The sequence below is a fragment of the Rhinatrema bivittatum genome, chromosome 5 (genome assembly GCF_901001135.1).
Source record: "Rhinatrema bivittatum chromosome 5, aRhiBiv1.1, whole genome shotgun sequence".
In the NCBI taxonomy this organism is placed as follows: domain Eukaryota; kingdom Metazoa; phylum Chordata; class Amphibia; order Gymnophiona; family Rhinatrematidae; genus Rhinatrema; species Rhinatrema bivittatum.
In genome coordinates this window covers 234583684-234608361 of record NC_042619.1, presented here as the reverse complement: position 1 = coordinate 234608361, position 24678 = coordinate 234583684, and the positions used below count along the sequence as shown (strand labels likewise).

The 24678-nt window shown below is 44.1% G+C and overlaps 1 protein-coding gene across 4 annotated transcripts in view; it reads left to right on the top strand.

Annotated features, from left to right (window-relative positions):
• Window positions 1-24678, top strand: part of SIM2 (SIM bHLH transcription factor 2) — a 110449-nt gene that overhangs the window by 62400 nt on the left and 23371 nt on the right. For all 4 annotated transcript variants that reach the window (XM_029603472.1, XM_029603470.1, XM_029603473.1 and 1 more), the window contains 4 exons: window positions 3027-3135; window positions 11663-11748; window positions 13803-14002; window positions 15361-15467. In XM_029603472.1, coding sequence (XP_029459332.1) covers window positions 3027-3135; window positions 11663-11748; window positions 13803-14002; window positions 15361-15467 — 502 coding nt within the window. The remainder of the gene's footprint in view (window positions 1-3026; window positions 3136-11662; window positions 11749-13802; window positions 14003-15360; window positions 15468-24678) is intronic.

The window sequence follows — 24678 nt, the reverse complement described above, 5'->3', positions numbered from 1 at the left end:
CAGACGTATGCTAGGCCACTAAATCTTAATTATTCCTTTAGGCACTGTGCAAAAGTAACACAAGATGCCTCCTTCACTTTAACCCCATGTGTTCTGCTCTGCAGCTCGAGAAGAGTCCCATCACTTTCAGGACAGTGCATCTGAAGTGGGGGGAGGGAGCAGATCACGACTGCTATCAACAACGTAAACACAAAGATTTCTTTGCACAACCATGTGCCTGGAGCTCCTGTCTGTGATCCTTCAGCCCTGATTTCACGGTCCAGCATATAGAACAAGGATTATTTTCTGGGTTTTCTTGCATAGGCATCCACTGCTTTGCAGCACATCTGTGCTGTATGATCCTGTTAAATTTCAGCAAATAAAATCTCGCTGTTCAAAAAGATGAAAGCATTTTTAGGAGCACTATTTCAGGGAAGCGGAGAATCACTGAGATGTAAGGAAAAGCTTTGCTTTCTTGAGGGAGAGAGAGAATGCCCGGCAATAGCGCTGTCCTATTTTAGCACGGAGTGGGCCATGTACAAACGCACTGACTTTTAGGCTCTGTACTCCCAGGCCAAGCAAATGCAAACCTAAAGAAAGCTTGTCAGCTGCTAAACTTTCTCAGCTGAAACGGCTGCATAGATGGTTTTTTACTCTTTATGCACAGTGACAGTGCAGACATCAAATTCTTTAGAGCCTAGTTCTGTCAAGTTGCATCTTTGTGCTAATTACACCCGGTGCGGTTTTACTAATTATCACAGAGAAACTCGTTCTGTTTCCTGTAAAAATAATTTTGCTATTTTCATTAAAGTGTTTTTTTTTCCCCCAACATAAACATGCTTGCGGCAAATTATTAAAGATGGGGTGAACCAAATTAAGGTTGGGACCTGGGAGTCAGAGTTGCTTCATTGCTCCATCACTGCTGCAGTTCGTCCAGTGAAACCTTGAGTTCAGCAAAAAATAAAAAAAACTTTTTTAGTTCTGCAAAGTCTGGGGATTTGTGATGCAGTCGTCAATTATAAACCATTAATTTCCAGGTCCTTGGTATATTGAACTATAGAATCAGATCATACATATGAGCACAAGGCTTCATGGGACAGATGATTTAGGGATTAATAGTATCAATACTGAATAACTGTTATCAGCAAATTCTCAGAAAATACATTTTTAAGATGCTAACAAAATCTTTTTTTTGTCATTTTTAGGGACAGTTTCAGTGATTCTTTTCATTAAACACACACACACCTCTCTCTCTAGACAGATCACCATTGGTGATCAAGCAAGCTATACATAAAATATATTTGATGCATATTAAACCACTAGAAGAATGAGAGATATAGCAAAGTTCTTCTCCAGAAGAACTGTTCCAGTTTTGCATTTTTTCCTATTTTACTTACTGGGAGATTTTCATTGGTAATGTCAGCCCTCAGTGTAACTTAAACTAAGTCTCAGGACCCAGATGTTGCCCTTGGGGGCCCTCTGCATGTCACAGGATTTCTAACAGGATCAGCTAGACCTAATGCTCTGAATTCTAAAGTATGCTGTGTTGTATTGGAAATGAAAGTTAGAAGTCCTGTTTTCTTGATGTAAGAGACTATACCACAGTTATTGCCCTGTATTTCATATATGTACAGTAATGCACATTTAAAAACTCAATAAAATGTTATTGATTAGAGAGGAATTCCATGTCACTCAGCTCACTGCTCTCATGGTTTCTTGATTGCCAGAAGTTATACAGCAGGGTGCTCACAATTCTGCCTAATGCTGATTGTTGTACCGTACCCACGGGACCAGATGCCAACTTTTTGCCTGACCACACACACCTGCTGAGATACAACAGTTGTCCATTTCCGTTGGGGACAGGAGAACTAGTAATAGGTTTTTATTGTAGCAGGGTAAAAATGTAGGTGATACGTTAGGAAGAATTTTCTAAGTGTACTGAAACAAGTTACCTGTGGAGGCAGTGGAATCATTATTACTGTAGTTTTAATGGCTCAGATTAGATAAACATCTGTTTGAGACAGTTTGGACATAGCATATCCTGCATTAGGTCAAAAGGGTTGACTAGATGACCTCTTCGGCTCCCATGAAAGCCTATCTATGATTCTGGGATTCTGTGGTTCTCCTGACGATTGGTGATGACAGCTCCTCTTGGACATAGATATATTGACTTCCAGGAGGTTGGAAAACAATGCAAAAAGTAGGGCTTCCACCATGATTGGGTAAGGAACATTAAAGGGGATGGCCAACAGCTTGCAGTCAAGCTAATGTCTATGGTCTTTAGCAATGAGACTGTGATTTGTAAAAAAAATAAAAAAATAAATATTTAAAATGTGTGACAAGCTATCACAAATTTAGTATCAATAAAGGCATATTTTCAATAAAATCAAACATAAAATTAGCACAATGATGGATCCAATACACCTGGCATGGCCATGTTTCGACAAGATGTCTGCTTCAGGGGTGATTATATATTAGATCATCTTTATTCCCTCCTAGTTAAGAAAAGAGACTGACCACTGGGCCATAAACAAGCTTAAATGTCACAAACCTAAAAATAGCTGTAAAAATTCCAAGGCACCCTAAGAGACAGCAGAAATGGCAAATTGAAAAATTCTTCCTTCCTTATTTGCAAACAGAAATCACAGCTCACAGTGGATAGTCTGCAGCCCTTCACCTCTTAGGGTGCCTTGGAATTTTTACAGCTATTTTTAGGTTGGGACTTTTAAGCTTGTTTATGGTCCAGAGGTCAGCCTCTTCTCCTCTTAGCTAGGAGGGAATAAGGACGATTCAATATATAATCACTCCTGAAGCAGACAGCTTGTCAAAACATGACCACGTCGGGTGTATTGGATCCATCATTTAAATATTTATTATTTTATTCATTTTGTTGTACACCACTTGTTGCTTTCATATTTATTTGTGTGGTTCACCTACCTCTCTCTTTCTTTTATTTTAATTTGTAGTTCTTGTATAATACTGCTGGGAGAAGTTAAACGCTGGCTATAAGGTGGATGCTAAATGTTCTATATGATGTCTCTCAACAGGTGGAACTTACAGGCAATAGTATTTACGAATATATCCATCCTTCTGATCATGATGAGATGACGGCAGTGCTAACAGCTCACCAGCCCCTGCATCCTCACCTCTTACAAGGTACTGCTGGGAGATTTCAGAAGCTGACTAGAAACAGGAGCCAGCACTGCAAGCTGATATGTTGTGAATAGGCCAGGTCACACCGACAGATTAATTTCTGGAAGTCAAAAAATTCTTATTTGACAAACTTGATTGTATTCTCATATCACTCGAAGTCAATTTTTGAAGGAAAAGAACATTTAGAGGAGTGAATTGCTTTCGATTCTGGATGTTAAAAGTGCAAGGTTAGCAGAAACTCTGCTAATCAGTGCTGAGGTGTGGAGTTACTCCATTAAAAGCAGATGCCTAGCAATGGCAAACACCAGGGTATGGATTGCAACCTGCCCTATTCACATGCCTCAGCTGAGCCGTGAGTGAGATGGAAGACCCCCTAGAAGTCTGATGAAAGTACAATACAATACACACTAGGAATGTGCAGGAAAAAAACATTTTTTTGTTTTCAGTACATTTTTGGGAATTTTTCCCCCACGAATTTCAGTTCGTGGATTGTTTGATTCATTTTCTTTCGTGAGAAAAAAAAATAAAAAATTAACCCAACCCCTCAAAAAAAAAAAAACGGCCAAAAAACTAAAATGAGCCCTCCTGGGACCTCCTGCCTCCCTGCCCAAAAAAATGCCAGGGTCGGGATCTCCCCTGGCCCTCAGTTACTCGGTCTGGGGGGGGGGGGGGATCCGCTGGCTTCAACCTAGGCCCAGGCCAAAGCCTCAACCTTACATAGGCCAAGGGTGCAGTAGGTTATTTATTTATTTATTTATTTAACACTTTTTTATACCGACCTTCATAGTAATAACCATATCGGATCGGTTTACAAAAAACAAGGGTATAACTGAAGCAATAAATAAAAGTAATTAACAAGAGAAGTGAATAAGGCAAAGTTACATTTAACAAGGAGTAAAAAACTTGGGAAGCTTAAAAGCTGGAAGAAAGGTAAAGGCAGAAGGTAATTAAAAAAACATAATACAAAAAGGAATTTGGGTTAGAGCATAAGATGCTTTAACCAGTGAGTGCCAGAGTCCTTCGTTTGAATGGTTGCCACAACTTCGACCTACTCAAGGCAAAGGCTTCGGCCTGACCTGGAGGCTAGGTCCTGACGCCTTTGCAGTGTCGGGCCTGGATCCAGGGCCCAGACTCAGGCCCGACACTGCGACCCAGCCAGGAGGCTGAGTCCTGACACTGGGGCTTTGACCCGGATCCAATGCCGCAACCTGACTTGGAGGCTGGGTCCCAACGCTGGGGCTTCAGCCTAGGCCCGGACCCGGGGCCCGGACCCGGGGCCCAGACCCAGGCCCAACATTGCAGCCCAGCTCGGAGGCCAGGTTCCGAAAACGAGGCCTCAGCCCAGACCCAAGCCCAACACCGTGACCCGACCTAAAGGCTGCGTCCCAACACTGGAGCTTCAGCCTAGGCTTCGGCAAGGACCCAGGCCGGGTCCCAATGCCATGCCTCAGCCCAGACCCAGGCCCAACCTTCAGTCAGAAGGCCGGGTCCCGACGCCTGGTTCTTGGCCCAGGGTCAGACACAAGCCTTCGAGCTTCTTCTTGGTCCTCTTCATTCTTCAGCACTTGCAAGCTAAATGAAGTCTCCTGCTGGGGTCATGCTGGAGTTAATTAACTATGGCGCATTCACCACAGTGGATAGCACCATTTTGATGAACGGTAATGCCATATACATTACCGTACATGAAAATGGAGCCGTTTGCTGGGGTGAATGCGACCCCAGTGGATGGCTTCATTTGGCTTGCAAGTGCCAAAAAATGATGAGGACCAAGAACTTTAAAGTTTTTATTATGATTGTGCCCAATTATGTAAACTGTTTTGACAACCTTTAAGTGTAAAAATGGTATATAAATAATTTTAAATTAAAAAAAAAAAAAAGGGCAGCTCTGTGGCCAAGGCACAGGGGTTGGGACCCTGCCTCCTAGCTGAGACCCTGGTATCTGGCCTGGGTCCAGGCCTAGGCCTCAATGTAGGGACCCGGGTTATGGCATTGGGCCTGGGTTCGGGCTGAGTCTCCAGCATTGGGTCCTGGCCTCTGGGTCAGGTCATGACTTCAGGCCTGGGTTCAGACCCTGGCCTAGGCCTAAGCCCCAGCGTCGGGACCCGGCCTTTATCGTTTACCCGATGGATAAGGTAACTTTTTATTTTTTTTGTTCAATTTTTGGGGGTCTCTGTCGAGGCCCTGGCCTCACACTCGGGATTAGGCCATGGCCCCTGCTTTGGACCTCGGCCTATGCTCTAAGCGAGACCCTGGCTTCGGGCCTAGACTTAGGCCCAAATCATTAGTTTAAAACAAAATGAATGAATACAATTGATTTCATTTGGAGGGGCCCCAATTCATTTCAGCCCCCCCCCCCACGAATGAAACAAATTAGCCTTATTTGTTGCATTTTGTTTTAAACGAATACACATTCCTAGTACCTACCCCCTTGCGCTCTTAGCCCTTTATATCTTCTCTCCCCCACCCCATCCAGCTCTGTCCTGACCACTCCCTTTCTTTCTTTCCTTCTCCCCAAATAGATTGCATTTGAGTTGATTATAGCAGAACTGATAAAGTTTTATATCAAGTTCATCACATTAAACAGCTAAAGAAGAACCACCACCCAGCAGAATAGCTCTTTTCTCAGTCTCAGATCAATTTGACTAGTATTCCTTAAAATATTATAACTTAAAGCATGTCTCTTAATCGACTCTTGAGCCATAAAAGAATTTCAGAAGTAGTTCTAGTTTTCAGCGACCCTGTCCAAGCATTCTAAGATCTATAATCCTGCATTCTGCACTGAAAATCCCACTATGGGATTGTGGGTAATTTTCAAAATTCTGAGGGTCGTTGTTAAGTGCACAAGTTCTTCCCTCTTCCCCCACACTTTGCATCAGTTCTCAAAGGCAAAGTACCTGTGTACTACCAGGGAGAATATACTGGCAGAGACTGGGTGAAGGGTGAAGTGGTGAGCAGCGGGTGCATGCACGGGAAGAAGAGACCATGCTAGTGTGGTCAGCGTTGGCCCAAAGAACAGAAGAGAGGCGCGGCCTGAGGGATGAGCAGCGCGGTGTGCAGAAAATGAAGAAGAACGTCAACCCTCGCGGCCAATGGGACTCCTGCTCCGCGAGGGCTGAAAATGAAGAAGGTTAGGGTTGGGAGGAGGCTGCTGCTGCCGCTAGTTCCAGGGAGGGAGGGAGGGAGAGCGAGTGAATGAGTAAGCAAGCATGTGTGTTTGGGACCTGTGTGTGTGTGTGAGATAGCATGTATGTGAATGATTGAGAGCCTGTATCTGTGAAAGAGAGTATGTCTGTGATTGAGAGCCTGCCTGTGAGAGAGAGCATGAATGTAAGTTTACGACTGGGAACCTGTATGTGTAAGTTTGTGATTGAAAACCTGTTTGTGTGAAAGAGTATGTGTGTATGATTGAGATCCTTTGTGTGTGAGAGAGATCATGTGTATGTATGATTAAGAGCCTGGGTGTATAAGTAAGAGAGAGAGCATGTGTGTCTGTCTGATTGAAAGCTGGTTTAGGTGAGGGAGCATCTGAGTATTTGATTGAGAACCTGTAAGTAAATGAGAGAAAGAGAGATCATGTGTGTCTGTGTGTGATTGAGAGCTGGTTTAGGTGAGGGAGCATGTGAGTATGTGATTGAGAGCCTGTGTGTAAATGAGAGAAAGAGAGTATGTTTGTAAGCATGTGAATGAGAGTCTGTGTGTGAGAGAAAAAGACAGCATGTATGTGGTGTGATTGAAAGCCTGTGTGTGTAAGCGTGAAAAGATAGCATGTGTGTAAATGTGTAATTAAGAGCCTATATAAGTGAGAGGAAAAGCATGTGTATATGTGAATGACTGAGAGCATGTGTGTATAGGTGTGTAATTGAGAGCAAGTGTGAGAGAGAGCGCTGGTATGTGACTGAGAGAGAGGAGAAAGTGTGCCTTTTGACAAATCCAGGCCTCCATATGCACAAATAAGCAGCCATACCAAGTATTGCTTTTTTTAAAACTTTGATTTTATTACATTTTCAGCGTACAAAATACACAAGCAAATATCATTGAATTTATATTACAATAACTACCCTCTAATCCTCACCCCACCAAGTATTGCTTTTACCATAGTTTTATTTTTGTTTTAATTTTTTGTTTTTAATTTTAATTTTTTGTTTTAATTTTTGTGTTTTATATTTTTTTGAGTGGTTTTACTCACTTTGGGGGGGTGATTTTCCAAGTCACGTGTGTGCATATAATGTTTGCTGACAAAGATGTTGTATTAGGTGACCATTTCACATTACCCCTGATGAAGCCAATCTGACAAAGCATGCTGGGTATTGGTGGTGTTTGCCACCCTATTTGAAAATCCGCAGATGCATTGGTCTTGTTTGAGAAGATTTGTTGATGATCCTCAGTATGCTGTTGGGTTCTTGTACTGCTGAGTTATCTGCCCAGTGATATTTGGGATAGACGTCTGTGGACAAGTGACAGCTCAGTGTGCTTTGATTCCTGTGAGACTGGCATTTATGGAACCCATATTAATATCCATTTTATATAGTCTGGTATGTTAAGGAAGATTGTACAGGAAACCTTTTTGATTCCTTTGTGGATACAAAATTTCCATTTGGTGGATTTATGTTTGGATATTGATGGACAGAAATTTTTAAAATATTTTTTTCCTGTTTCCTTTTTTTTGTATTTGTGTTATTTAGGTTGGTTTGTGTTCTCCATTTTTGGTGTCTGTGTGAATGAGAGTGTGTGTGAATATACAGTATATTGTCTTGTATTTATAGGTCCTCATCAGTGTTAGTCTTGTTCATTTATTAATTGTTATTTTTGAGATTGATTATAGTGGCTAGAGTTTTGCATTATATATTCATCTGAGTATATTTATTTCTGTTTATTTTTGATACGTTATGACTATTAAATACATTTCCTCTGATATGTATTTTCAAAACATTTTTGTATAGCTTTCGGTTTCTAGGAGGCAGATTTTCAAAGGGTTACGTGCATAAATCCAGGAGGATTTACGTGCGTAGGGGGGTTAAGCGTGCCGGGCCTATTTTCAAAAGGCCCGTCGGTGCCAGTAAAGCCCTGGGACGCGTGTAAGTCCCGGGGCTTGAAAAATGGGCGGGGAGATCCGGGGACGGGGGCGTGGCCAGAGGCCTCTGCAAGGCTGCTGGACCAGGGGATCAAGCGCTGGCACTCAGCTGGCAGGCGTAACTTGTCAGATAAAGGTACGGGTTTGTTTTTTTTCCGGGCTGGAGGGCGGGACAGGGAGGGGAAGGTGGAGGGGAAGGAAAGTTCCCTCCAAGGCTGCTCCAATTTTGGAGCAGCCTCGGAGGGAACGGGGAAAGCCAGCTGGTCTCCCCGAGGGCTCGGCGCCCGCAAGGTGCACCAGTGTGCATCCCCTTGCGCGTGCCAACCCCTGATTTTATAACATGCTTGCGGCTGCGCGCGCATGTTATAAAATCGGGCATACATTTGAGCACTCCGGGTAGTGCGCATAAATGTATGCCGTGCGGGTACATTTTAAAATCTGCCCCTATATTTTTACTAGGAGACTTAACCCCACTATTTTCAGATCAATTTTATGCACATAAAATTGCCTTGAAAAGTAGCAGTGAAGTCTGCATGTAATAGGTACATATTGATTTTACCACTATGCATGGTGCTCTAAAATGAGCTTCTTTGTTTTCTACACTTGAACTTTCAGCTTTATTCCCAGGAGTTAGCCGGTAGTACAGGGAACAGGAGGGGAGAGGTTGAGGAAGGAGAAGAGCTACTCTGCTCTTTAATTCAGCTCCTCCCCTTCGCTCCCAAGCAGCTGCAGGGAACAGGAGGGGAGGGAGTGAGGCCAGAATGGATGGAAGAGCAGAAAAGAGTTCTATTTCTGTCTGCAGATTTCTTCTTGCAATCTTTGCTCCCAGGGTTTGCTTTTGGTGCGGATCTCTCTGTTCTGTGTGTGTCTGAGGTATCGTTTCTGTGTAGGGAGCTGTAGCCATCTGGCGTGTTCTGTTTTTACAAAAGGAGGTGAGCTGTATATGCACTGACTGCATTGTTTGTTTGTTTTTTTGTTTTACTTCATAGAATACTTGGTAATGAAATATAAGGGTCCCTAACTTCAATTAAACTGAACCTATTAGCCTTGCTTTTGAGATGTAAATGTTTTCCCTCATTCTTCCCAAACACTTCTTTGTCTTGTCTGTTTTAACTAGACTGCAAGCTTCTTGGAGCAGGGATGGTCTTTTATGTGTATCTGTACAGAGCTGCAAACCCCTTTTAACACTACATGAATGTTTATTTCTAGTAAGAGTAGTGTTGGTGCTCTAGGGCCCCGGGTAATATTAGCATTGCTCCCTTATCATATAGGGTTGTTGCTGTTTGAGTTCTGCGGATTAGTGCTGTATTGGAATGGCAGGTTTGCTCTATAGGTTCTGAGTGACTTTTTTGCAGGGTCATGTGCTGTTTTCGCAAAATGCCTAATAATGGAAGGAGCTTGTGTCACTTATGGAGGCAACAACAGAATCTGAATTTTTTTTTGTCTGGTGAGTAGTAATAGGAAACATCTGAGTTCAGCCAGTCAGCCAGTTCAGAGATAACCTTCAGCCAATGCAGTATGCATTTTGTTTTTAATTTATACATTTGTGTATTTCTTGATTTATTTATTTTTGTGCAGTCTATATCCCCCACAATCACAGATGATTCATTTCATCAGACACTGTGATGTGATTTCTAAAATATATTTTTATTGTGTGTGTGTGTGTATAAAGGTTTAACAGTAAAGGATAATTTTATGACTTCTCGCATAGCAGTAACGTATGCAGTAGACTTTATCAAGCATTTCCAAAGTGAACTTATGTGTAGAGGTTCTCTTTGAAAATCCTTCTGTAATTGGCTGGGCACATGCAGAACTGTACATTCACAAAGTTACACCTGCCCTAGCAGAGAGGTCTTCATGCATGGTAACTCACAAGCATTTACTGTTGAAAATCCAAAAGTCTGCACATAAGTTGTATCCCCACCCCCATCGCACCCTCTGGAATGCCTACTCCCAGTGCGTGTTAAAGTACATGCAAAACCAGGTCTCATGTTTACTTTTACATGCACCGGCCCTCAGCTGATTCCAAAGCACCACTTTCACACACACAAAAACCCTGCATTTTGAAAATCAGGCCCTAAAAAGTATGATGTTCAATTATGTGTTTTTACAGGATTATCATGTTAGGAGTGGTGGTGGGGAGACATCATGAGTGTTGAGTTTAATTATCAAAATCCGGGGGAGAGGGGTGCAAGGCTGAAGGTTCGCCTAGGGTATATAATGTCCTTGCTCTGTCCCTAGTTTTGAAGATCCTGGGATTCCCATGCCAATATCCCAGCATAACAGAAATTAAAGGTGCCAAGGCATAGTTGCCTAGTTGGTTGAGTTGACAGATGAGCAGTTAACTGTCAAGTTCAGCCCTCTTCTAGATGCCTTACATTCAGAGATTGACTCACAGATCCTGCGGGAAAAGATACATGCAATTTGAATATGAAACTTTCTTTCATCTGCTAAATGTTTAAGGTTGAGCAGGCATTTCAAATTGACATGGGAACATCAACAATATTTGTTATACTGCTCTGTGTTTGCCATCTGCAACACCAAAACTCAAATTAAATGTTCATTTTGGCTCTGGCATACGCTATTCACAAAACTGAGTAAAAAGTGTGCATGTTGTAAAAATAGTGTGCACTAAAATGAAGTGAATGATATGCACAGGAAAATGAAATAATACGAATGATATAACTGGGAAACAAAATGACAATGACAGTAGGGGTGTGCATTTTTTCCATGCACACCCCTACTGAATACCCTTCTCTTCAGCTCTGGGAAATCCCTCTGGACCGGCATGCAGAATCTTTGTGATTTGACTGTAAAGGGAAGGTCATGTGGAGCTGATGAAGGACATTACCGACTTGGATCGGAGAATGGTCACTGTTGTTTTGTTGTTTTGTTTTTTTTTTGCAAAGGATTCATTAAGCTTTAAGGGGGTAATTTTGTAACTGGCCGCATTAGGGTACAGTCTGCAGATAATTTTAATCCACGGCCATTACGCCAATGTCCAATAGGAAACACATGGAAAATGTTCTCACCAAAACTACCCGCGCACAATTACGACTCCTAGTTTCTATGCGGACAATTTTGGAGGGAAAATACATACATACTTCTGTAAATGCAAAACTATGCTGCGGTTAAAGCACTGTTTTGCCCACGGAAATGGCTTTGAAAATTACCACTTGGGGTAATTTTGTTTCAGCTCACATAAATTTTAGGGCTGTTGCACTCACAAATCACACCAATTTTCAAAGTGCACTTTGCTTTTTCATAAAGTCCTCAAGGAAGTGTAACTCTTAATAAAGTCACAAATGTATTAAGTTACTCTAACAGAAAAAAAAATCATCTCCTCTACAATTGGTTTATTGCCCTTTACTTCTGCGTGCTGTGAAGAAAGCAACATCTGCTGTTTCAACATCTGGGGGGAGCATCCCCAGTAAAGTGACTGAACCTTTTTTCTTTCAGAGTATGAAATGGAAAGATCCTTTTTTCTGCGAATGAAGTGTGTCTTGGCCAAAAGAAATGCAGGACTAACATGCAGCGGATACAAGGTGAGAAACGATCCTAGCAGAGACTAAGAAGAACACTGTCTGTGGAAATTAATTAAACAAGCAGCAGGGGGGCATTAAAGCCTGGTATCAAGTGGAGATAAACCAAACTAAATAGTGACAAAAGTTAGACATAAGAACATAAGAAGTTGCCATACTGGGTCAGGCCGAGGGACCATCAAGTCCAGCATCTTGTTTCCAACAGTGGCCAATCCAGGAATCAAGTACCTGGCAACTAATAAACAGTTGCTATTCCCTAAATCAGCCTGATTAATAGCAGTTTATGGCCTTCTCCTCCAAGAACTTGTCCAAACCTTTTTTAAACCCAGCTATACTAACTGCCTTAACCACATCCTCTGGCAATTAATTCCAGAGCTTAATTGTGCGTTGAATGAAAAATAATTTTCTCTAACTTGTTTTAAATGTGCTACTTGCTAACTTCATGGAGTGCCCCCTAGTCCTTGTATTATATGAAAGAGTAAATGACCAATTCACATTTCCTGGTTCTAGTCCTCTCATGATTTTATAGACTTCTTATCATATTCCCCCTAAGCTATCTCTTCTTTAAGCTGAACAGCCCTAACCTCTTTAGTCTTTCCTCATAGGGGAGCCATTCCATCCCCTTTATCATGAGGTTGATTCATTAAGGCCTTTGCCCACTCTGTGTCTTTGGGGAAAGATCTAGAAGCATCAGGCCCTAAGTCATTGCTCTAAGTAACCTTTCAGTGGCTTAATTTTTTTCGTTTGCCTTGCCATTATAAAATTTCTCATCTTCTTTTCAGCTCTGATTGGCCTTCTCTTGTCCATGTCCATTCTGATACATGTCCCAAGCTAAAGGAGAAGGCAACTAAAGATAAAGTAAGGGCAGCTATCAAGTAATGCTCATTATGTAAAGTAGAGTGTTGAATCCAAAAAAGCTATTTGAAAAAAATCCCATTACTTGTATACTTTTATTTCTTTTAAAAAAAAAAATCACTACAAATTTTCCACTGTCAGCTAAATCTGGTAGCTGGCTGCTTGAAGCTCCTTTGCTCGTCCATCTCAGTCAGTCAAAACCAGGGCTACGATCTGGCACAGCATGCCTGCCTTCATTCACAACTATCCAGGGATTATTCCCCTGTTGTACATCCCCTTCCAACTCGATTTACTTCAATTATAGCACTGACAGCCGCCGGCCCAGGGGGGACTATGCACCAGGGCTCCTTCTGGATCCAGCTCTGAAATTGGCCACTAGATGTCACATTGCACAATAACTACGATTCCCTCTCCTAAGGGCTGTGAGTGCTGCCTCTGCAGCATCCCCAGCCCCTGCCAAGCCCGGAATCAAACCCAGGTCCCTGCACATGATAGTGTGCAGCGTGGCATTCGGGCCAGCCCCAGTCTTTCATGTTTTAGTGCAGGAAGCACCCAGTATGGGATGAGGGGGATCGGAGAATGGACTCGTGGTGTTTGGGTTTTATGTTTTTCGTAAAGGATCCAATAACGTGGAAGAGGGTAATTTTTGTAACTGCCCGCACTGGGGTAGAGTCTGCAGGCACTTTTAACCCACAGACTTTACACCGATTTCCAGAGGGCAAGTAAGTGCATTACTCATTCCAAATTATCCCAACAAAACTAGCCGCATCTGCTATTTTGTGCACAGAGCTTTTTTTGGGGAAAAAAACACACACACATACGTTTGAAAATGCAAATGTACGCTGTAATTTCAAACCCTGCCCATCCCTTCAAACGCTAGGTAAGCGCAGGCTCCTACAGGCCCTAGGCACTCACCTTTAAATGCATATTGGGGGGGGGGGGGGGAAGGGTTGAAAAAGAGAGATCGCAGGGTTGCATATTCCCAGAGATCTTCCAGTCTTGAATCTGAGTGTAGAGAGGCGAAGCCGTCTTGCTTCAGGTCAAATTAGTGGATAAAGGAATGGGTCAGAAGAGAGCGCTCGGGTTCCAGCTCACTGACTGCCATGCTACATCGAGACAGCATGGATGGTGTCTACCCTCCACCTACGCTGCATCCACCCCTTGATTTCTTTTCTTAAATTGTTGTTTGTATTACACACCAGGTGATCCATTGCAGTGGCTACCTGAAGATACGGCAGTATATGATAGACATTTCCTTGTACGATTCCTGCTATCAGATAGTTGGACTGGTGGCTGTGGGTCAGTCATTACCTCCTAGCGCTGTGACAGAGATCAAACTCCATAGCAACATGTTCATGTTCCGGGCGAGTCTGGATCTTAAGCTGATATTTCTTGATTCCCGGTAAGTTGTTCGGAAGCCTACCGGACTCATCTTTGGAGTGTGCTGTTTTGTTAGTTGCGTCATGGGGATAAGACACTCGAGGGGGTGACCCCCTCCCCCTGCCAGTTGAGTTGAGTGGATTCAGACTGAAGGCTGAGGGACTTCAAATATTGGAGAACTGTGACAGCCCCCACACTAAATGCTTCATTCTCGCTACGTGATGCATTGGCGCTATGATAACCAGTTTTGCACTGTCCTGTGTTCTGCAGGATTACACACAAAGTTCTTAAAATGTTACCTTGCCTGTTTCTTGGCTCTGTTTGTCTTGCAGTTGATCTTCTTCCTGTATCTCCTCGCTTTGCTGTCCAAACTCTAAATTATTTCATACATGTTTTCTGTTTGTTTGGGACTGGTAGTATTCACTAGGCGGGGGGGAACGACGTTGTTTTGGACCCAGCAGTTTCCCCCTTGTTCCTTTGGGCCTGCATCTCAGTCAGAACCAGGACCTGGATCCTGGTGCCACGATCCTTCCTGTGTAACTAGCTGGGGATTTTTTTTCACCTGTTTTGTATTTCCCTCAGCCCTAGCATCTCTAGTCCGGTCATTGCAGTGACCATCCTCGGCCAAGAGCCGTGCACCAGGGCTTCTTCCAGAATATAAAAACCTGGTAATGATGGCAGGAAAAGGACCAAATGGTCCATCCAGTCCGCCCAGCAAGCCTCTTATGGAAGTAACATTCACTCTTATGTTAAGGGTAGTAATATTTACAATGAAAACCAAACCTATAATAAAATTACTGCTGGCAACATTTTTTACAGGGTGAGCAGCCTTCTTCATAATTCACACAGTGCTGCTGCTTGAATGTGCCTTGCTTTTGGACGTGGCCGAGGAAGCTGTCCTTTTTCTCTAATGCCTGTGTATCAGTGCCCTGGACCAAAAAAGTCAGGGCCTAATTCTCTTTTTATATTTCCACCCCCCTCCCACCCCACCTTTGAAGTGGAGCGCAATGTTGCAGTTGCATCCCTACAATCCCACCACTAAGGGTCACGGATGCACGATGACCACCGCTTCCTCCCCATCAGTGTTACCAGAATTCCTTTTGGATCTTTATGCAAAGGGGGTCCCACCTTGTACCAGTAAGATAACAGATACGATGCCTTCATCTGCTTTGTCCACCGAGCAGTTCCGCTGCATCCATCAGCAGTCAATACTACAAGCTTTGGCAAAGCAGATCCTCAGCGTCCCAAAAGCAAAATATCCTTTCTCTTTCCTCTTTTCCAGTTCTGCTAGCACTTGAGGATCTAGCAAAATCAGTATTGTTTTAAAATGAGTAGTCTATCTGTAGAGATGTTCACTGATTTATGACTTCCATTTTCCAGGGTAGCGGAATTAACTGGATATGAACCGCAAGATCTGATTGAAAAAACCCTCTATCATCATGTGCATGGCTGTGACGTGTTTCACCTACGATACGCCCATCACCTCTGTAAGTACGCGCAGAGGCGAGTCTGAGGCGATCAGCAGATTCACAGGCTGAATGGATTCAGAAGCTCAGTGGATTTTTGTAGGTGGTCAAGTGGATTCAGGTGGTTGTTGGATGCAGGTGTCCAGTCGTCAAGCAGATGGTTTGTGGTTTCAGGCATTCATTATTTTAGGTACTTATTGATTTCAGGTATTCACTGATTCAGGTGATTAACATAAAAACTATGCAAAGTTAATGTAACTGTCTCAGGTAAAAAGTATGGCAGCTCTGACTAGAATTGCAGTGTATTAGGTTGAAGGATGCAGTCTTAGCTAGATATACAGTAATCAGTTTGGAGGGGGTTGGGGCTCTGTTACTTTCTTAATTCTTATTCCTAGATTTTATTTCTGTTTTATCCTTATATGTCTCTTATAATAGTAAACTCTGCTGGTATCTGTCCAGGAAACACTGACACATTGTGGTCAGGACTGTTACTGCAGCCTGGAATAGAGGATTCTAACACTTTGTGGCCACTGCTGGTACTGCATTACAGCCTCGTGATTCCAGGATAGACAAAAACAGATTATTAAGACAGACTAGCTAATAACTACAAAACATTTGTGATCAAATTAATGTCTTTGTTGCAAAAAATACTTCAGTATGTACAGGATTTCTACTTATTCTTTCTCCAAAGACTTTAACAGAATCTGGAGTTGATTGTATCTGATTATCTCAAGGTGGCCAAACAGGTGGACAGGTCAATGGTAAAAGCCAGAAAGATGCTTGGCTGCATAGGGAGAGGAATGGGCAGCAGAAAAAGGGAGGTGATATTGCCCCTGCATAAGTCCCTGGTGGACCCTCATTTGGAATACTGTGTACAGTTCTGGAATCCGCAAGTCTAGTAGCTATGAACCAGGAAGACCAGGGTTCGAATCTCACTGCTGCTCCTTGTGACCTTGGGCAAGTCACTTACCCTCTGTTGCCTCAGGTACAAACTTAGGCCTGGATTCACCATTCCAACGCAGAATGGTGAATCCAGCGAAAACGGAGGGCGGGGGGCGAAGGGGGGTGGGGCGGGCCTGCGAAAGCCGGCAGCCATCGCACCACCGCGGTGTTATCGCTGCCAGCTTTCGCACCCAATAGCGCCTCCATGAAAGATGGCGCTATTGAGCGCGCTACTGTGACGATAACGGTGCTTACCTTATCGCCGCCAGCGAAGACATCGCAGCGTCCGACTCCGCCCCCGGCAAGCTATCGCACGCTAAAAAAGGGACTTTTCGCACGCGATAAGCAAAAGAAAATGACCCCCCTCGGTTTGTAAACTCCTGGGGGATAGGGAAATATGTAAAGTACTTGAATGTAATCTGCTTTGAAGTGCCAAAGAAGTGGAATACTAAAAAAAAAAAAAAAAGAACCGGTCCAGAAAGTGGCTACTAAAATGATCAGGGGAGGGGTTTCATTCTAAAGAATATAAGGACAGACTCAAAGATCTAAACACGTATACCCTAGAGAAAAGGCGAGATAGGGGAGATATGATAGAGACCATGCACAGGAGGCTCTAGAACAGGGGTCGGGAACCCATGGCTTGCGAGCCAGATATGGCTCTTTTGAGGGCTGCATCTGGCTCGCAGACACGTGTCGCCATACTTCGCGGTTCCCCGCTGACCCAGCTGCTCCCCGGTCCTCCGTCGCCCGGGCTTAAAATGCTGTCAGCCCGGGCGGAACGCGGCAGGACAGCTGGAGTCAGCGGCACCGGCGTGCTCTCTTCTCCTCCCCCCCCCCGCGGCCCGGAAGAGGAAGTGGAGAGCATCGGGTGCCTGCGCGGGAAGAAGAGACCACACTAGCGTGGTCTCTTCTTCCGCGCAGGCACCCGATGCTCACCACTTCCTCTTCCGGGCCGCGGGGGGGAGGAGAAGAGAGCACGCCGACTGGAGTCATCCGGGTGCCTGCGCGGGAGTCATCGGGTGTCAGCCGGGTGCCAGCCGCTGGAGTCATCGGGTGCCTGCGCGGGTCTTCCCGCGCAGGCACCCGATGCTCTCCACTTCCTCTTCCGGGCCGCGGGAAGAAGAGAGCACCGGCGTGCTCTCTTCTTCCCGCGGCCCGGAAGAGGAAGTGGAGAGCATCGGGTGCCTGCGCGGGAAGAAGACTGCAGCTCGGCTCGGAGGAAAATGAAAATCTTCAACCGCGGCCGATGGGACTCCGCCTTCGCCTCCGCGAGGGCTGAAAATGAAGGAGGTTAGCGTTGGGAGGAGGCTGCTGCTGCCGCGAGTTCCCGGGGGGGGGGGGGGGGGGGAGAGAGAGAGAGTGAATGAGCGAGCAAGCATGTGTGTTTGAGATCCTGTGTGTGTGAGTGAGAGATTGCATGTATGTGAATGATTGAGAGCCTGTATATGTGAAAGAGAGTATGTCTGTGATTGAGAGCCTGCCTGTGAGAGAGAGAGCATGAATGTAAGTTTACCATTGGGAACCTGTATGTGTAAGTTTGTGATTGAAAACCTGTTTGTTTGAAAGAGTATGTGTGTATGATTGAGATCCTTTGTGTGTGAGAGAGATCATGTGTATGTATGATTAAGAGCCTGTGTGTATAAGTAAGAGAGAGATCATGTGTGTCTGTGTCTGATTGAGATCTGGTTTAGGTGATGGAGCATGTGAGTATGTGATTGAGAGCCTGTGTTTAAATGAGAGAGAGAGACCATGTGTGTCTGTGTGATTGAGAGCTGATTTAGGTGAGGGAGCATGTGAGTATGTGATTGAGAGCCTGTGTGTAAATGAGAGAAAGAGAGGACATGTTTGTAAGCATGTGAATGAGAGTCTGTGTGTGAGAGAAAAAGACAGCATGTATTTATGTGATTGAAAGCCTGTGTGTGTGTAAGCGTGAAAAGATAGACAGCATGTGTGTAAATGTGTAATTAAGAGCCTATATAAGTGAGAGAGAAAAAACATTTGTATATGTGAGTGACTGAGAGCATGTGTGTATAGGTGTGTCATTGAGAGCCAGTGTGAGAGAGAGCGCTGGTATGTGACTGAGAGAGGAGAAAGTTCCAAGCAAACCACCCCACCTCCTGCTAATTCAGAATAATCTCAGGACACCTGGATATCAAACGTTCCCAGGTATGCAGAGCAAAAAAATTTTTGTATCCTTATTATTTTTCATTACTGGATCTTTGTGTCTGCTATTTTGAAATATTTTGTTGGTATCTGGAAATGTTTTATATGAGTTTTTAATTATTGGATATTCCACTCATCAGCTGTTTCGAAATATGTTCTTTTTGTTAGTACAGTTTTACTGCTGATGATTTTATATTTCTTGATTTGTTTTATAAGGATGTGTGATGTTTCTTTTTTCCTTTGTTACACTGCATACAGAGACTCTGGCTTGTTGCAGTTTCCAATTCAGTTTTTGTCTGCATGCTTCTTGTTATGCGTTTTGGTCTCTTTATTCTATGTTAGGTGAGGGACAGCACGTGATTCAGGTGAGGTTTTCTGCTGGCGTGTAGTTTCTGTGTAGGACTCTATAGCAGCCTGACTTGGTCCGTTTTCCTAATAGGAGATGTATTGGTGTCTTAAGGCCTGGTGTAATATTTTCAGAGACTTATTGTACTTTAAAAGTGTGATCTTACATAAAATGCACACATTTACTTGTATTTAGTTTTAAACATATTGTATGGCTCTCATGGAATTACATTTTAAAATATGTGGCGTTTATGGCTCTCTCAGCCAAAAAGGTTCCTGACCCCTGCTCTAGAACGAGGGGTCATGGGGTGAGGTTGAAAAGAGGTAGATGCAGGAGCAATCTTAGGAATTATATCTTTACAGAGAGGGTGGTAGATGCGTGGCTCAGCCTTCCAAGAGAGGTGAAGACAAGTAGCGAATCAGGCTGCAGCTTTGGGCCAGATTGTACTGTGGGAATGTAGTACTGGCAGGCACTGCATCAGAGCAAAGAGTGCCAGTGACGTGCGGTAGGAAGAGGGAGTCGTGCTGCAGTGGGCCATGGCACTGGAGGGCAGACTGTACCATTTGCAGCGCTGTTGATACTAGCAGGTGCAGGATGCCTCAGGTGTGCTGGCAGTGGACATTGGCAGTAGAGGATTTGGTGGGGGTGGGAGTGGGGTGAAAGCTGTGACAGTGGTTGCAGTGTGGTTCAAGGGGTTGGCATTTTTTTCTCTTTGTCTGGAACCAGTGCTGGCCTAATCTGCTTATTCAGGTTCAGAACTGGATGTGTGTGTACAGCAGGGGCCCTCTCGCCTTCAGGAGAAACCCTTACTTTGAAACAGACATGACTCAGAGCTCTTATGTAGCAGCATGCCAGGTTTCTTTACTTGCAAAGCTAGGGTAGAAAAATCGGTTCTGTACAGGTGATTGTGCTGAAATATAACCAGCACAATAGGCAGGGAAAACCACAGAGCTACAACTGGTTAGTACAGGTTCTGTCCTATCTAGGTAACCTTGCAGAGGATCCCTCTCCCACACTGTGTCCGGTGCCATAGCTAGGAGAAGTGTTAACCCCTTACTGTCTGTCTGTAGGATTTCCTTCTGCTGTAGGTCCTCCAGCATCAGGCAGACTGGGCTGGGAGCAGGCAAATAGGAGGAGGGGGCACTGGAGAGTGAGAGAGAGGCAGGGTCGGTGCTAGGTTTTTTGCTGCCCTGTGCGAACAATTACTGTGCTGCCCCCCCCCCCCCCCCAATTCATTCAGTCTCTGTCCCCGGCCCATCAAATAAAGCCCAGCTCCCTCCTGCAATCTATATTTTTAAAAACTGATATGCCCCCATCCCCTTACCTCTGTCACATATGCAGAACACAGAGAGACCCTGACCATGTTCAGAGTAAAGAGATCAGAAAGTATAAACAGAAATGTGCTGAGAAGAACTGAACTGAAACCCACAACAAGCCAACCTCTCGGGCCGATACAGTACCCGCCATTGGACGCGCGTTTTCCCTTACCCCTTATTCAGTAAGGGGCCGAAAACGCGCGTCCAATCCCCCGAACCTAATAGCCCCTGCAATATGCAAATGCATGTTGATGGCCCTATTAGGTATTCCCGCGCGATTCAGAAAACAAAATGTGCAGCCAAGCCGTACATTTTGCTTTCAGAAATTAGCGCCTACCCAAAGGTAGGCGCTAATTTCTTCGGGCACCGGGAAAGTGCACAGAAAAACAGTAAAAACTGCTTTTCTGTGCACCCTCCGACTTAATATCATGGCAATATTAAGTCGGAGGTCCTGAAACTTTCCAAAAGTAAAAAAAAATTAATTTGAAGTCGGCCGGCGGCTGTCGGGTCGAAAACCGGACGCTCAATTTTGCCGGCGTCCGATTTCCGAGCCTGTGGCTGTCAGCGGGCTTGAGAACCGACGCCGGCAAAATTGAGTGTTGGCTGTCAAACCTGTTGACAGCCGCCACTCCGGTCCAAAAGGAGGCACTAGGGACGTGCTAGTGTCCCTAGCGCCTCCTTTTACCTGGTTTTACCACCGGGCCTAATTAGCATACTGAATCGCGCGCACAGGAGAGTGGCCTGTGCGCGTGCCGGGAGAGTGGGCGTTTGCCCACTCTCCCGCGGACTTTACTGAATCGGCCTGTCTGTATGCAGAGCAACAATGGAAAAACAGAAACATTACCATTCTTCATAAAACATTAAATAAAATCAAGAAATATAAAACATCAATCATAATAGTAAAATCATATTCATAAAAAGAAAAAATATTTCAAATTAGTTAATGAATAAGAATATCCAAAATTTCCCAAACACCAATAAAATATTTCAAAACACATGATGAATAAAAAATCCAATAATTAAAAATGTTCTATTTCCTCCCCCAAAATTAAATATTTCAAAAGAGCAGAAACATCAAATTACATCCAATAATTAAAACTAATAAGGATTTTAAAATTTCCTGCTGTCCATACCTGGGATCTTTTGATTTCCAGTCACTCTGAGCTCATCGTGGATTGGGGGAGGTAGGGCTGTACAAATGTTATCTATCTTCTCACACACAGGCACAACAACACATTCATTCTTTCATACATTCTCTTTCACATACACAGGCTCCTTCTCCTTCACAGATACATTTTGTATGTGTGTGTGCCTGGAGAGCCTACATGAGACACATAGGCTTTTTCACAGGCACACAAACATAAGAACATAAGAAAATGCCATACTGGGTCAGACCAAGGGTCCATCAAGCCCAGCATCCTGTTTCCAACAGTGGCCAATCCAGGCCATAAGAACCTGGCAAGTACCCAAAAACTAAGTCTATTCCATGTAACCATTGCTAATGGCAGTGGCTATTCTCTAAGTGAACTTAATAGCAGGTAATGGACTTCTCCTCCAAGAACTTATCCAATCCTTTTTTAAACACAGCTATACTAACTGCACGAACCACATTCTCTGGCAACAAATTCCAGAGTTTAATTGTGCGTTGAGTAAAAAAGAACTTTCTCCGATTAGGTTTAAATGTGCCCCATGCTAACTTCATGGAGTGCCCCCTAGTCTTTCTACTATCTGAAAGAGTAAATAACCGATTCACATCTACCCGTTCTAGACCTCTCATGATTTTAAACACCTCTATCATATCCCCCCTCAGTCGTCTCTTCTCCAAGCTGAAAAGTCCTAACCTCTTTAGTCTTTCCTCATAGGGGAGTTGTTCCATTCCCCTTATCATTTGGTAGCCCTTCTCTGTACCTTCTCCATCGCAATTATATCTTTTTTGAGATGCGGCGACCAGAATTGTACACAGTATTCAAGGTGCGGTCTCACCATGGAGCGATACAGAGGCATTATGACATTTTCCGTTTTATTCATCATTCCTTTTCTAATAATTCCCAACATTCTGTTTGCTTTTTTGACTGCTGCAGCACACTGAACCGACGATTTCAATGTGTTATCCACTATGACACCTAGATCTCTTTCTTGGGTTGTAGCACCTAATATGGAACCCAACATTGTGTAATTATAGCATGGGTTATTTTTCCCTATATGCATCACCTTGCACTTATCCACATTAAATTTCATCTGCCATTTGGATGCCCAATTTTCCAGTCTCACAAGGTCTTCCTGCAATTTATCACAATCTGCTTGTGATTTAACTACTCTGAACAATTTTGTCTCATCTGCAAATTTGATTATCTCACTCGTCGTATTTCTTTCCAGATCATTTATAAATATATTGAACAGTAAGGGTCCCAATACAGATCCCTGAGGCACTCCACTGCCTGCTCCCTTCCACTGAGAAAATTGCCCATTTAATCCTACTCTCTGTTTCCTGTCTTTTAGCCAGTTTGCAATCCACGAAAGGACATCGCCACCTATCCCATGACTTTTTACTTTTCCTAGAAGCCTCTCATGAGGAACTTTGTCAAACGCCTTCTGAAAATCCAAGTATACTATATCTACCGGTTTACCTTTATCCACATGTTTATTAACTCCTTCAAAAAAGTGAAGCAGATTTGTGAGGCAAGACTTGCCCTGGGTAAAGCCATGCTGACTTTGTTCCATTAAACCATGTCTTTCTATATGTTCTGTGATTTTGATGTTTAGAACACTTTCCACTATTTTTCCTGGCACTGAAGTCAGGCTAACCTGTCTGTAGTTTCCCGGATCGCCCCTGGAGCCCTTTTTAAATATTGGAGTTACATTTGCTATCCTCCAGTCTTCAGGTACAATGGATGATTTTAATGATAAGTTACAAATTTTTACTAATAGGTCTGAAATTTCATTTTTTAGTTCCTTCAGAACTCTGGGGTGTACACCATCCGGTCCAGGTGATTTACTATTCTTCAGTTTGTCAATCAGGCCTACCACATCTTCTAGGTTCACCGTGATTTGATTCAGTCCATCTGAATCATTATCCATGAAAACCTTCTCCATTAGGGTACCTCCCCAACATCCTCTTCAGTAAACACCGAAGCAAAGAAATCATTTAATCTTTCCGCGATGGCCTTATCTTCTCTAAGTGCCCCTTTAACCCCTCGATCATCTAATGGTCCAGCTGACTCCCTCACAGGCTTTCTGCTTCGGATATATTTAAAAAAGTTTTTACTGTGAGTTTTTGCCTCTACAGCCAACTTCTTTTCAAATTTTCTCTTAGCTTGTCTTATCAATGTCTTACATTTAACTTGCCAACATTTATGCTTTATCCTATTTTCTTCTGTTGGATCCTTCTTCCAATTTTTGAATGAAGATCTTTTGGCTAAAATAGCTTCTTTCACCTCCCCTTTTAACCATGCCGGTAATCGTTTTACCTTCTTTCCACCTTTCTTAATGTGTGGAATACATCTGGACTGTGCTTCTTTTTAACAATGACCACGCCTCTTGGACATTTTTTACTTTTGTAGCTGCTCCTTTCAGTTTTTTTCTAACAATTTTTCTCATTTTATCAAAGTTTCCCTTTTGAAAGTTTAGCACGAGAGCCTTGGATTTGCACACTGTTCCTTTTCCAGTCATTAAATCAAGTACACAGGCTCACACAGGCACATCGGCTCTCACACACACACACACACACACACACAGGTGCTCACACAGACACATGGGGCGGATTTTAAAAGGGTTACAAGCATATATTATGCTTGTAACCGCGAAAACCTGCTCCTGCACGCGCCGAGCCTATTTTGCATAGACCTGGCGACACGCGTATGTCCCAGGGTTTGAAAAAAGGGGTGGGGCGGAGGCGGCCTAGGGTGGGGCAGGGGCATGGCCTGTGCCTGGGATCTCGGGCCAGCCATTGGCCGGCTCGCGCAGCCTACGCCTGCCTGGAGGCAGGTGCAACTTATAAAATAAAGGTAGGGGGGATTTAGGTAGGGCTGGGGGGCGGGTTGGGGAGGGGAAGGTGGGGGGGGGGGGTGAAGGAAAGTTCCCTCTGAGGCCGCTCCGATTTCGGAGCGGCCTCAGAGGGAATAGGGAAAGCCATCAGGGCTCCCCTAGGGCTCGGCGCGCGCAAGGTGCACAAGTGTGCACCCCCTTGCGTGCGCCGACCCCGGATTTTATAACATGGGCGCAGCTGTGCGCACATGTTATAAAATCGGACGTAGATTTGTGCGTGCCGGGTTGCGAGCACAAATCTACGCCCGCGCGTAGCTACTAAAATCTGGCCCATAGGTTCTCATACAGACACACACAGATGCTCTCGCAGACACATATAGGTTGTCACTCACACAAGCTGATACAAGCTGAAGGCCTCCTGTTGTCATCGGGCCGTGGGCCTCCTGACATCAAGCCATGGTGAGATGAGCTCCACCATGGC